The sequence below is a fragment of the Gasterosteus aculeatus genome, chromosome 20 (assembly GCF_964276395.1).
Source record: "Gasterosteus aculeatus chromosome 20, fGasAcu3.hap1.1, whole genome shotgun sequence".
Classification (NCBI taxonomy): domain Eukaryota; kingdom Metazoa; phylum Chordata; class Actinopteri; order Perciformes; family Gasterosteidae; genus Gasterosteus; species Gasterosteus aculeatus.
In genome coordinates this window covers 19,188,920-19,203,158 of record NC_135707.1, presented here as the reverse complement: position 1 = coordinate 19,203,158, position 14,239 = coordinate 19,188,920, and the positions used below count along the sequence as shown (strand labels likewise).

Here is a 14,239-nt window from a genome sequence, read left to right as displayed (position 1 = left end):
GGTGGCTCTGTTGTATCTTTCAGACAAGTATGCCAGCCCGTAATGGATCACATCAGCGTTACTATGGTCTCAGATAAGTTGAAGCGAAGAGAAAGTAGCACATTGTGAGGCCCCCTCGACATTGATTGGCTACTTGGTTCACTGTCTCCAGCCTACACTATATTTTCGAGTACTTCCACTAACAATTTATTTGGCTGTTATGTTCCAGTTCATGTGAAAATAGTTATATTAGCTCCACCTGAGTAGAGTTATATGCACTCCCTCTCCTCTAAGAAGACACCTTGCTCCACATCTCTCGCCGACCTGATCATTTTTGTGTGGAATGTACAAGATATGAGTAATAACTGAAATGAAGACTCTGGAAACGGAGCGCAGGGTCTGAGCTTGTATTCTGGGATGCTGTGTAAACCATTAGGAGCCGCTGCTCTTGGCAATATTCCTTCAATCGTGCTGATCTTAGAAAGAAAAAGCATTTGCTGGCTTTGTACTGACCTGCACTTCACAGGCTGCAGTTTGCTTCATGCTTGCTTTCTCAGAAGCATACTGACAGCTACATGTAATCACACTCCTGTAATTGTCTCTTGTTTGTGTCTGAGGGATAGCAGGACTGGTAGGCTGCCACGCGGTACTCTCAGAGTTTGTTCTTGACCTCTTCCAAATGCCTCCCCAGTCACCTGCAGAATAACACACGACCTGCATGATGGCGGGTATAAACCTTCTCTCTGCCGGCGCTTGCGGTTTTCTACCTCGCCCGTGCTCCTGTTTTCTGCAGGGTTTGATTATTGTAGCTCTTTTGGTGTGCTCTCCCTGTTTGCTGGATTTGCAGAAGAAGCATGCACGCTTAGCGTAGTTTAAACACACAGCCTCTTCCCGGTTGTTAGCGCTGCGGCCCCCCCCTGTAAGCCAAGGCCTCATTACTGCAGTTGAGCGTGCTCTGGCTGAACAACCTGCTGTTATGTTATTGGACTGCACTATGTGTGCACAGGTGTGTGTGTGTGTGTGTGTACACATGTGCTTGTCTGACAGCATGTGTGTTGGCAGGTGTACATGTTGGCAAACACTAGTGCATGTGTATCTATACAGGTATGTGCATTTTTGTGGTTGCGTGTCTGTGTGCATTTAATGTGCCTGTGGTGTGTGGCCTCAAGCCCCAGCTGTATCCGTCTAAATATAGCTATGACCACATTCGGAGCAGACCGGGAAGCTGATAAGCCTGAGAAGCAATGGCCCACGTGGATCTCAGCTATAAGGATGTGATTGTGGGTTTTGGAAGAATTTGAATAACTATAAATTAATTAAGTTTAAAAATGTAGAGCAAATGTACCCATTAGTACACGCTGGTATCGACCATTCCATCCATCCTTGATACTCTGCAAGGTTTCTCTGTTCAGCCTACTCCCTTTTTACCTTCCACCCATTCATTTTCATGACTAAAAGAACCACCACGGGTGCCTGATTATGACAAGGACACTTTGTTCCCGCCCAGTCCGCCTAGCCAAGCAGTCAGCAAGTCCGCCAAGTGGCTTGTCCCAGCCCCGGTCCAGTCTTCGTCACTCAGTCACGGCACCAACAGGGGGGACAGGTGGAGGATATGAACTCTAATGTTGTTGAAATACACCAGAGGAAAGTGAAACACTTCATTTTTCATAGCTCCTGACTAATTTAGATATCATTTTAAACATATTCCTGGTGGCCTCTGTCTTTCAATATAAAAAGTTATTGACTCAACGGACTGCTCTAGAGTCACACACAGCCTGTTCAATGAGGCACTGAAGTTCAAGCCATGGTCCTGATTTCTTAAAATATGAGTCACATTCCCAAATGGTTTGCGGGCCTATTTCTGGTGGGTCTCCACGATCTGAGAGTACAAGTATGCTTTAATGAGTTTTGCTCCCCAGGCTAGGTTTCCAACATGGCGACTGAACCAGTGTTATGCGACTTTCATTGTAGTCGTCTGTTACTGCTGCTGGTGCATCAGGTACAAGTGCTTCTAATTTTTCCTTTAGTTTCCCTCCGAGCCTTTGTGATAACAGTGGAAGAGCTGCCTGCCAGAAAGCTGTTTACCATGTTGCAGCGAGAAACCCTGTCCGTGCCAGCTACTTAATGAAATCCGATGAGTGTCTGGCTGTCCTCACGTTCCGCGTTCCCAAAACATCCTAATGAGAGTTTCTGCTTCTCATTTAGCTCCGAAGATCCAAGTCGCTGTTCACAAGGAGTTGGGCACAATATAATAAAAACAGGTGCACAATTAAAGTTTTTAGACGACCGCATGCACATGACAGCTCCCCAAAACGCCGTAAACACTGGAATAAGCCAACAAACTTTCATCCCTTGCCAGTCCTCTCATTGAAGTGGCTTTGCAGGCACATTTGCGCTGCATGTGGGGGACATTGTTGTTGCCGGGGTCGCCTTCACTTTCTTTTGTTCAGCGGCAATGTGTGCTACGTCTACACATAAACACACACACACACACACGTGCAAAAACACGTGAAAATGGCTTGATTTATGTCTTGCAATATAGCATGCAACAGTAGTAATTTCTAATAGTGGAGAGGCATGACGCTGCACGGTTCCATGTGTTTCATGGGAATTAAAAAAAACCCAGTGTATGCGTGCTGTGAAGGTAAACTCATTGACCCTGTCACGTTTAGGAGTTTCTCGGTGCCTTTTGTTTTCCCTGTGCCCTTACATCTCTCTTCATCAAACTCTCTCTAGCATTCCGTCTCATGGTAGTCCCCCTCCCACCCCCATCTGAGAAAGCATTAACAACTCCGGGGGCCCATGCCTGTGAGCGGCTTACAGCTCATGTCACCCCGCTGAACCACCCAGGAGAAGAGAATAAAAGGGAGAGATAAAGAGACTAAGGAAGTTAAACGATTGCAGAGCTGCCGAGCGATACAAACCCACACTCTGAACTGGGGAAGGACGTGTGACCAGATGAACAGTGGGGCTCGCTCCGCCGCAGCCATCCCTGGTATTAGTCACACCTCAGAACAGTAAACTGGTGTTGAGGCAGGCAGCACTGCCAGTCCTTGAAAAGCCCAATTGAAGAACAACAGAAGAGAGGAGTAGAACCAAACTTGTTTTGCAGTGTTTAGTTCTGTCTCCCGCAGTATCGCATCCACACAAGGAGAGAGGGAGAGAAGAGACATAGATCGGTAGTGATGACAATAACTTTGCCATCACTCTCAGCACAACATTCCATGTCACACCTTGGTTGCTGTGTGCGTGCATGTGTGTGTGTGTGTGTGTGTGTGTGTGTGTGTGCACTTTGGGGAATCCCTCCTCCTGCTGTAGCTGATGTCACAGAGAGGATCTCAAGAACCGAGGAGCCCTGATATCTCGATACCAATAGAAAAAAAACTCCCAGGAAGCCCGATTGGAGATGTGCACTTTTGTGTTTCGACTGCCTGATTATGAATGATGATTACGGAGGGAATGAGGGAGACAGTGAGGCAAAGACTACAAAGTGGAGATCGAAGAAAAATTAAAGTTTGTGTGTGTGTGTCAGATGATAAATGAGAGCATGGTCCACTGAGGTTGTGATGGACAGGGTCCTGGAGGACTCCATCCAACTGTGCTGTTACCTCATCCCCCTGAACGCTTAACTCATCAGCTTGTCTCCCTGTCACACACAAACCCTCTCCCTCCACTCTCTTGGAGACAGATAAAATGTTAAATGCATAGAGATTCTTTTTTGGGGTCGGGTTTCTGGGCTGCACATCCCTTCGCATAAATCATCATCACAGTTTTTGACGCAGGGGAGACAGAGCGGGGTCGGCGCGGCAAGGAGGCAAACGGAGTCCTACCTGCCAAGTAACTGAGGAAAGCTTGGCTCGCTCTCCGTACCTCCAACTCGCTGCTGGAGCGCCGCTCCACCTATTTGGCCCCTGGTGCTATCAATGAGCCGTTTTAGATTGGGAAGTGATATTGATGGATTCATGGAAGTCATGAACCGTTCGTTTCCACCAGTGTCCATTTCATTAGGTGCATTCTGGCGCTTTTGGTGCTTTCCTCTTTTCATTCATTACCGTCCCCATGTCCCGACTATTTCTGTGTCCTATCCCTTATGTAACGCTGACTTTCTTTCTCTAAACGTCTCTCTCGCAGGAGCAAAAGGTCTTCAGTCCCCACCACAGAGTGTATTTTCGAGCTCCCCCACTTCACCCTCCAGGCCACCAGGGCCCAGACGCTCCTGCTTCAGGCAATCTGTCAGAGCTGGACCCACAGCATGCTCAGCGGAGTGCCGTCGACCCTCAGCGAAAGCCTGCTGCGTGAAGTGCACAAAGCTCCAGGTAAGCGGCGTGAAGCTCCCACACCGGGTGACTGTTCCCACATCTACACCACAGGCCCACGATTCTCTTTGAAGCAGCTGGGGAAATGTTTGTATCGTGAATATGTGTAGATATCTTTATTTTTCCTGTTTTAGTGAAATGGCTCAAGCGCAATGTTTTCTCGCCATCCAATAGAATGTCCAAAGAATTCATTGTGAAAGGCTGTGTTCTCTTTTCTGCATGTGTTTTTGATTGCTTTGTATGACAATAGTCCCGTAGGATTTTTTCCAGTTGCACTGGCGATTGCAGGGTTGGAGTGAACATTCAGCAGCAGCGACTCAGAGTCAAATGGGGAAGATTGAGGGCGCCTTTAGCAGCTCACGCTGTATTTCACTCCTGACCAGACAAGCTACGTCACTCTGTTCCTCAGCTCTTGCATCATTGTAGTTCATTTATTTGCGTCTTTTGTTTGTTTAGCCCTCCTTAAAGTCAGGCTTGTTTCTCAGTGCCACCAAAATGAGAGATATATGGAACTGGCTTGAGCTCAAAGTGATTTAACTCTGTTCTAAAAAAGTCTCAGGACTCCACACATGTGCCCGACAATCATTTGATCCAAACAAAGTCTACCGAGAAAAGTACATATTCAAAACTTAAGCTCTCCGGATACATATGTTCACGCAACCCCCCCCCCCCCGCTTTGGCTTAAATACCAACCCACCCTGTGGCCATTATAGGCAGCCAAAGCCAAATGAACTCTTTTTACGCTTTGTGTCACCTAGGATGCCTTAATGGACAAATAATACATTCTGCCCCTTGTTAAAGAAAGGGAGGGGAGCCTGCATTCCATAAAACAGTAGCCTTTCTCATGACGGTAGCATCTGGACGGTCCTCGGGAGGGCCAGGGATTTTCCAAGTCATTAGGATCATGTTGTTTGGTATGCCGTCAACATTCTCCCTCGGCTAGGCCGGCCAAGCTACCTTTTTCACCGTTGCACGGCCGCCAACATCTATGAAACTGGTCTCCAGTGGAGTGAAGTAAAATATTCCTCTCCCTCTCACTCTTGGCTTTCTCTTGGAACTCGGCTGGGATAGAAACGCAGTGAAACATTAGCACATCTGGTCTGTGTGCTGGCAGGTTAAAGGAAAAAAGAGTTTCACAGGCAGGAGAACGAAGGGGGAATAGGTGATGGGTTGTGTAAGTATATGTTTCGTGGGGAGAAATTCTGCAATAATTCCTATGATCTAACCAAAGACTTCGGGTGGCGTAGCTGCTTTTGAAATTGTGGTGACACTTGTGGGCCTAAAAGAATATGTTAGCTGTCCCGAGGCTTTAGCACGGAGGAGAAATGTAAAAGGAGGAGATGAGAAGCAGAGTGAGCTGGGGTGGCCTGTGCATGCTGTGGTGCATTCAGGTAAAGAGCTTGGGTTCCTGGGGTCCACTGTATGCCCTCCCTTCTGTAGTTTCACCATGGCATGAGTCTGTTTCCTGCACTACACAGCAAGGTTATTATCGTTAACGAAAACTAACGAAAACGAGGTGTGATTTTTTTCCGCTAACTGAAATAAAAACGAGCCTTTTATTAAAAAAACGATAACTTGCTGAAAATGTATTGTGTCTTGACAAAACTAACTAAAATAAAATAGAATTATAGAGAAAATGTCTTTCGTTTTTGTCTTTGTCAATGCTATAGAACAGCGGTTCCCAAACTCAAGAATGCCGCGGCCCACTTTGAGATCTAAAAATCTTTCGCGGCCCACCCAAACCTTTAATCACAACTCTGATCAAAACATAATGATTAAATGACCTTAAGAATTTAACCAAAATCAAACATCTGCGAGCAAAAGTCGGTCTCGCGCGAGCAAAAGTTCGTCTCCGCGAGGTATTTGCTCGCTTGCGAAACGTAAATTTCGTTGCTCGCGAGGAGAATCTCTCGATCTCTGGAAAGAGTTTTCTACGCATTCGCTGTTGTTCTTTTTGACAGTAAGGTGGAGACGGTGCTTTCAGGGTCCGATCGATGCCGCGAGGTGCGTCCGCTCCCACCGCCCCCCTCGCCATCCACGCCTTAAATCTTCGGCTCCTTATTTTTTTTATAACTTATTTTCCCCGTTTAGATGGTTCAGCTACTGTAGAGAAAAGGGCACCGTCTCTCGCTCTTTAATCTCACGAAGTGCTCGGCAAGAACGACAGCTTTGTTTCTCCGACGCGCCCTGAAACAAGCTCTATATCTCGCATGTCATGTCATGTGTGGCTCATTAATGGGTTTAGTACATGCTGTTCACGTGTGTCTTTAGTCTATTGGCTATTGCATCTTGTGTAGACTGTTTACATATTTGTACCCATATCTACATTTTATGTTCTGTTGTTGATATTGTTGTGTTGTGTTGTGGACACAAACACACTGACTGACACATATTTCACAGTTGTCTTTTGTGGATGCCTGTTCATCTGTCCTAAATACATTTTTTAAATGTTTTGTTGAGTTTGTATTACTTATTATAGCTTGTATCTACAATTCATTTTGAGCATTCTGTTTTGCAAGCAAAAAATGAAGCTTCCCTGACTGCGCCCCCCCCCCCCCCCCTGGTCTGTTACAGTTTGCGGTAATGACTAAAACTAATAAAAACTAAACTAAAACTAAGCATTTTCAAAAAATAAAAACTAAACTAAAGTAACAAACCCACTTAAAAAACTAATTAAAACTAAACTGAAATTGAAAACAAAAAGTCAAAACTAAATAAAAATAAAAACTAGTGAAACATTCAAAACTATAATAACCTTGCTACACAAAAGGTCAGTGGAGATAGTTCTCTTTAAACCGGTCTAATGACGCAATGGGGGTCTGCACTGTTAAAGTGATGACCTCTTACTTGGCCCTTCCACCGCGTTACTAAAAGTGTTTGCAATCTCAAGATCCAGATCTGCATCCAGATGTAAGTTTGTCCTTATGTTACCCAACCAGAAATCCTCAGGCCAGTGCCAGGACACACACACACACACACACACACACACACACACACACACACACACACACACACACACACACACACACACACTGAACATGCAGACTAGCTGTTCACTTCCATGTGCCTTCTTTTTTTCTTTTCTTTTTTCATTCCTTTAGGAATCACTCCTCCCTAATAGTTGTTTGATGTCCAGGACTTTTGCAATAGTGGAAGGTGTTTCATATCGAGGTCTAGCTGATAACACAGATGGTCAGTGTCCTTCGCGGGGGAGCGTTCGGGTATAAGATTTCATTCCCTGTCCAAAACGAAATTCCACGATTTAGTGGGGAGGGGTGGGGTGGACTCAATAAGACTGGTTTTAATCCCAAAGAACAGACCGACTATAAAAATGTTCTGGTAATTGATTAAAATCAACAGTCATGCTCATACTTCATTGTGTGCAATGAGGTCTGAGGAGATTCATCAGCCAGCACTAACTTGGATATCAACTCAAACCTGATTAGTTTTTAGTTTAAAGGGTTTTAATTTTTCCGCCGCATTTCTTTGTTACTAACTTCACTTTTGCTTTCCCAAAACCGGTGTTCTTTTTTTTTTTTTTTTTTTAGGTTTTACTGTCATCTTTTTTACATTTTCTCTCCCTCTTACCGCCCCAATCTCCCACCAAATTGTCTCTCCCTAATATCCCACCATCTCAGTTACTTCTAACTCTGTATAATCTTTCTTAGTTTCTCCTCTCCTTCTGTGACCACCAGCGCGTACTATGTGCTCCCCTTGTTTATACTTCCCAGGATGCTTTGGTGGTTTCGCAGTAGCAGTAGAAGCAGTAGTGGTAATAGCAGGAGTGAGGCGCCAGTAATTTGTGCCCTACCACCGCTTGCAGCCACTGCTGAACTCTGTTCCAGCGACACACTGACCACAGTGACCTCCCACACAATCCCACAGGTCTGCATGAATTTGTGTGTGAGTGTGCTGTATGGTTGAGTGTGGATTATTTGGTTCAGGGTCGGTGTAATCTTAGTGCACAAATTAATTTGGTCATGTCAACCAATATTTTTGATATACAGGGGCTGAGTAATTGTTAGGAATTTGCAGTGGAAACGTGCCAAACTATATATATGAATGCCTTTATAATACAATTAGAAGAGAAATGCAAAATGTTAACATTCCTGACACCATTATCAATAAATGATGTGGCTGATCTTAAGTCTTATATATGCGGCTTAATGGTCTTTTGTGGTTATAGCTCAGAAGACACTGATGATTCACAGAGAGCTCTTGAAGCTGCAGATGGTACAACTCTGGCTGCGAACCAGTGATCTCTCGTCCCTGTGTTTTAAATACTGACTTTATTATGGCTATGTGAGAGCAATCAAGCAGTTGTATGTGTGTCAGTCAGTGTGTGGGATGCATGCCTTTTTCTACAGGAAGTAGACGCCTTGGTTGTGTCCTTGGGTCCGTGTCATTGCCGTGGCCCCTCCAGAGGACGCACAGAGAGGATGGGATGCTCTACACGTGAGACAGCTCGTTATATAAGATGGATGATGTTGGCTGTCTGTTTCTTTTTGAAGCAGCCGGTGGTATAAGTGCTTCATAGCGCTACTTCTTTTCCTGCTTGCATTATTAGCTCGGTGAGGCCGTCAATATTTGACTTAATGTTTTAATGGTCACTGGTATCCTTCACAAGGACTACACAATGATAGCTTGATTTGTTTTCTTGTCTTTTTGCCATATCAGAATGGCCGCTGCAGTACACATAAGTAAGTCAGAAATCCCCCCCTTCATTTGAGCCAGTGTTTTTTCCTGATCATTGTCCTCTATAAATGACCTATCTTGGGACCATTTCAGGATCCCCAACCAAGTTGGCAAAAGGAAGTGGAGCAGAAACACAGCCCAGTGCTATTAACTTTCTACAACCCCCTCTCTTTCCCTGGAAAGCAGCGAGGCTTGATCCATGCACTTCCCTGTTTTAGTGTCTTGCGACTAAAGTACTGCATTTTGAAACACAAAAGATCAAGGTAATTTAAACAGGCATAACATTGGCATTCCCACCAGTGATGGATTCTGCTTTAATGCAGCGACCACAGCTGCTTTCCTGGCCACAGAGCTCCTCGGTGGTCTGTTGTAGGACTAGTGGAGGGTTGTGGGGGCAGGGAGGGTCTCGTGGTAGAAGTTGGTTGGTGGTGGTCACCAGACGTGCTCTAGATGGTTCCCGGGCGATAAATAAGCTGTGACATAACTTCAGCGTGACAGATATAGAGGGGGGAGAGAACAGAAGAAGAGAAAGAGAAAAAGTGTTCAGTATAATGAGCCGAATGAAAAATGAAAGTCAGGGGAACAATGAGGGTTGAATGGAATAGAGTGACATACGGGAGAAAGCAAAGAGATTGGGAGCAAGGGGTGGTCCTCAGTGCCTAGAAAGTGGCCATTGATCCTCTTTATTAAACCCAGCCTTTTCACTTAATTGCGTGTTAGGTTAGACACACAAACATACACATGCATGGAGAGATGCACATATACACAGACACATGGCTATCTCTATCTTTAGCAAATCCTACATCCCATTTAAGGCAAATGTGGCGTGGATGTTTGGATTCAACGATCGCACGCTCTCACCACACAGCCACCAGAGGCATGTTGACAGTAATAGTCCAAGGCTCAGGCGCTCGCTCCAAACACTATCATTATTAAAACAAGTCTTTTGTTTTTACAAGTCCCCCTCTACACATACAGCGGAGCATGGGGCAGGCGGGAGGAGAGATTTGAAGAAAAAAAACCCACTCAAGGTTACGTCAAGTTTTTCTTCTTCACACTAACATTCCCCTTAGCTAAGTGCGGCCTCTATAAAGCAATGTCAACAATGGTTTTACACTTTTTAGCAGTAAATGAAAATAGGCTGCTCCCACCAGAGCTGGTGGTTAACATCCTTGTGATCTAACTGTAACCCCCCCCCCCCCCCCTCGGCCCCCCTTGTCCATTTTCATTTCACCCTGTCACCTCCGTCTGGTTCCACAGCGTACCCGTCTACCTTTCCTCTCTCCTCTGCATTTTCTCTCCACCCATAATGCAACTGTTAGCTGGTAGCCTAGTCTATAGCCCTAGCTGTGCACTTTGCTTAGCACAGTTTCCACCATTTTCCTTTGTAGCTTTCGGCCGCGCTCACAACCTTAACGTCTTCCATCTATTACTGCAGACAAGCCAGGGGAACATGCAGCTTTTCCCTGTCAAATACCAGGACCACTCACTCAGCTCATGGATGCATTTTTCATTGTTCCACAGTGAAAGCAAAGGCAGAAAGGCTTTAAGCTTTTCCGCCTCACTCTGTGGGTGTTTCTTTCTTTTCTTTCTTGTTTCTGTAAAAAGACGGGAAGCCTAAAAGAAACCCTGATGTGTCTGTTCCAGCATGGCTCTGGCCCCTTCACTGAAGTGCCCATGCTTCTTTGAAGAGGTAACTTATTGGTTCGAGAGAAATTTCTGCCTGTCTACTTGTCTGCTTCACGGATTGACATCGGGCAGAAAGAAAGCCGGACTTTTTCCTCCGTAAACTCAACCTTAATTCTGACATTAAAACACGTTGTGTCAGCATCAGAGACGTGATAAATAAATCTCGGATGGAACATGAGATGGTTCTTGTCAATGAAAACTTCAATGAGCCGCAGACGGCCCTTGCTCCACTGCTGGCAGATCTGTTATGATGTTTTAAGTCAATCCAGACGTGGGCCCTTCTTCCTCTTTCTTTTGTCCTCCTAAAGGCTCTCTGGTCTTTGTCCGTCGCTCACTGCAGACCACAGCTAACGAGAGTAGCTATGTCACAATAGGACATCTGACTATAGAGATATTTCTGTCTTTTATGGGATAAGAGGTCTGCCTCTACGTTAGCCAACATCTCAAGGTACACAGTGAGAATCATCACGGGACATCAGGCTTGTCATTTATGGATTAGATTCTTTATTCATCATCCCTAACTCCCCCATTCTCGCACCGTCTGCTGGTTTCTGGTGGAATATGATATTTAAAAGCAATCAGCAGTCTACTGATAGTGTGCCACGGTTTTCGTCTGAATAATAGACCACTTTTATGACACAGGAAATAAGATGGGATTCCAGTCATGTTGGATGATCCCACTGCAAGATCTGCAAGACTTGCGTTTTAGGCTAACTTTTACTTTTGCTCCCCTATTTTTTTTTTTCTCAGAAGACAGCGTTCCACTTCCCACTAAATCCATTATACAGTTGGCATTAGGGGTGTAACGATTCATTTTAACAACGATTCGATTTGAAACGCGATTCATGGTTGCTGATTCGATTCATGGACGATCTGGGTTAATTTAGAACGATTCGATTCAGTAACTTGAAATCGATTCAGTAACTTTACTGGACAGTGCAGGCAAAGTTTCTGAGATCCCTGTTGTTTCATGTAAGGAAATCAGGTTTAAATTAATTATGGATATTATAAACGAGCAAACAACAATTATTGGCAAATGTATTAACCTTTTTATTTGAATCAAGTGCCATTTTCAATTACACAATAATTACACAATGTTTGGATCAATTCACAGAACCCCTGATGTACCTCATTGTCGGGTCGCATGTCTTTACAGATAAACTTGGCAAATGTTACTGTGATGTTGAGTTTCGTGCTGGCGAGGCCTGAGGTGTCTGCAGAGCTGGAGTTACCTGCTGCTGCTGCTGCTGTGACGCTAAAACTATGACGAAAACTTTTCGTTAACGAACCTTTTTTCCATGACTAAGACGTGACGCAAACGATCTTAAAAAATAAAAACTATGACTAAATCTATTCTAACTTTCGTTAACGAGACGAACATGTTGGTGGTTGACAAAGTCACGATACTTTTCCCCCCTAAATTCGCACGCAGCTGACAGAAAACAGACAGGCAAAGTACGGTGGTTATTAACGCGTCATGGTGACGTCATCCACGAACCCAGAACGCTCGCAGCGGTGCAGCGGTGGTTCTTGTGCACCGTCTACGGACCGCGACGACTATTTTACAGTTCGTCGAGTTTGAATGTGGCTTCGTTAGTTTAGCTCAACTGTCTCGGGTTAGCTGACTGTTAGCAGGCTGAAGCCGCGCTGCTTCACAGAAACATGAAGACCCGTTTAACAGACTGCCGAGCCTTTCTGCTCTGTTCTCTGGCGACGGCAGGCAGCGTTTCCTCGGCGGATGAGACGCTCCGTTACAGGCTTCTCAAAACACGTCTAACGTAATAAACTCATTGCAGGTTCTGAAGCCAAGAAAATAATGTATTGCAACGATTGTAGGACGTTAAGGTCTCTTTTGTTGGGACAGTGGAAACAATACAGGACCATAAAGTGTCAAAAGCATTGCAAGTAAACAGACAAAGACAACAAAGTGTTGCGTTTAGATCCCTGGTCCTCATGAAGTTGTTACACCTTTGCCAATTTGTTAAATTGCCTTGCAAATAAATGCTTTGCTATTTGTTAAAATACAAATCCTTTCACGTAATGGTTTTTCACATGTCATTTATATATTAGCTCACACAAACACTTCAACCATTTGTTCTTGGCCCGGTTCCTCCGTCACATTTTACAACCCACTGTGGCCCGCGAGTCAAAAAGTTTGCCGACCCCGGCTATAGACCTGTCCTAGGAGGGACATCTATAGACCTGTCCTAGGAGGGACATCTATAGACCTGTCCTAGGAGGGACATCTAACGGACAACCAAGTACTGCAAGCTAGACGATTATGCAGCTGATTTGTATCGATTTGTATCGATTTGATTTGTAATCGATATGTGTCGTCCGGAATGCCGATTTGCGGAGCACAGATCGATTCAGTTGGATCGCGGGAATATAAATCGATTAATCGATTCAGTGAATGAATCGTTACACCCCTAATTGGCATGGTACAGCACTTAAGTGGGTGGTTGATCTCAGAGATCCATTTTACAACTCGTTGGTAGTCGAGTCGCATGGATTAATCAGCTGTCCGAATTTGGGTAGAGCAGAGTTCCAGCTTCAAAGCTTTTCTAATGGTAAGAGATGTTACCATGGTTATGCAATCGTAGACTACATCAATGACTACGTTTAAAAGCACCCTATATAACGATTTCTGATATTGGTCCTAATACTCATGTTGACATGTCAAATGAGTATTACACTACCAACATGCAGCCGTGCATGTCCCCATCGATGAAAGACACCCTAATGACACATCCTCACCGGGGGGGGGTCAGTGAATGTCCTCGATTTTCTCTGTGATAGACAGGTTGGTTTATCATGTAAAAATACGGAGAAATTAAGCAGCTTGAGCTGCTCGGGCCATTCTGCCTGTTTTGTTCAAAGTGGTCCAGCGATGGAGGACATGTTGGGCCCATCTCTTGGTCTCCATCTCTCATTAATTCAACCACCTTCTCTAAAAGGTGCAAAGCCTTTTCATAATGTTTAAAGGTTTGTTTCTCCTTCCGACCTGAAATGTGGGCTGTCAGAATAGGATCTTTACATGAGCCGTAACAAAGTAATTAAATAGCTGAACAGCATGTTTAAAAAGTCCACGTATGCACAAATCAATGAGGATCACTGTGACATGAAACTAAATGCACTGTAAGTAGAGCAGGCTTCACCCACAGCAGAAGCTACTAAACCCCAAATCAGTGACAGCCCTGAATAAATCTGTTTGTTCTTATGTCATCTGGTAGTGTCTACAGAGCAGGCTCCCTGCTGTGAGCAAAGCGTCCCCGTCTAATATTGCCGACCAAGCACATTGCTCCACGTCACGATGCCGTAAATTTCCACTCCGACTCCCATTTGAAGTGCCTCGGCAGCGTCACATCTTGGCTACCACCACACACGGTCACAGTCAGCCCTGCAAAGCTGGAGACATAAACATTGATCATTGATAAACAAGAGCTCTCCGCTTGGTTTCCCCTCTAATACTCTTCCATGAGTTTAGTCAGAGAGAGAGAGAGAGAGAGAGAGCGGTAATCCAGAGGTACGTTCCAGTGACTGAGGGGCTGCTTCTATTA

General features: G+C 44.9%; 1 protein-coding gene across 2 annotated transcripts in view; it reads left to right on the top strand.

Annotated features, from left to right (window-relative positions):
* Window positions 1-14,239, top strand: part of vps13b (vacuolar protein sorting 13 homolog B) — a 284,391-nt gene that overhangs the window by 57,695 nt on the left and 212,457 nt on the right. For both annotated transcript variants that reach the window (XM_078095599.1, XM_078095600.1), the window contains exon 17: window positions 4,111-4,295. In XM_078095599.1, the coding sequence (XP_077951725.1) occupies window positions 4,111-4,295 (185 nt within the window). The remainder of the gene's footprint in view (window positions 1-4,110; window positions 4,296-14,239) is intronic.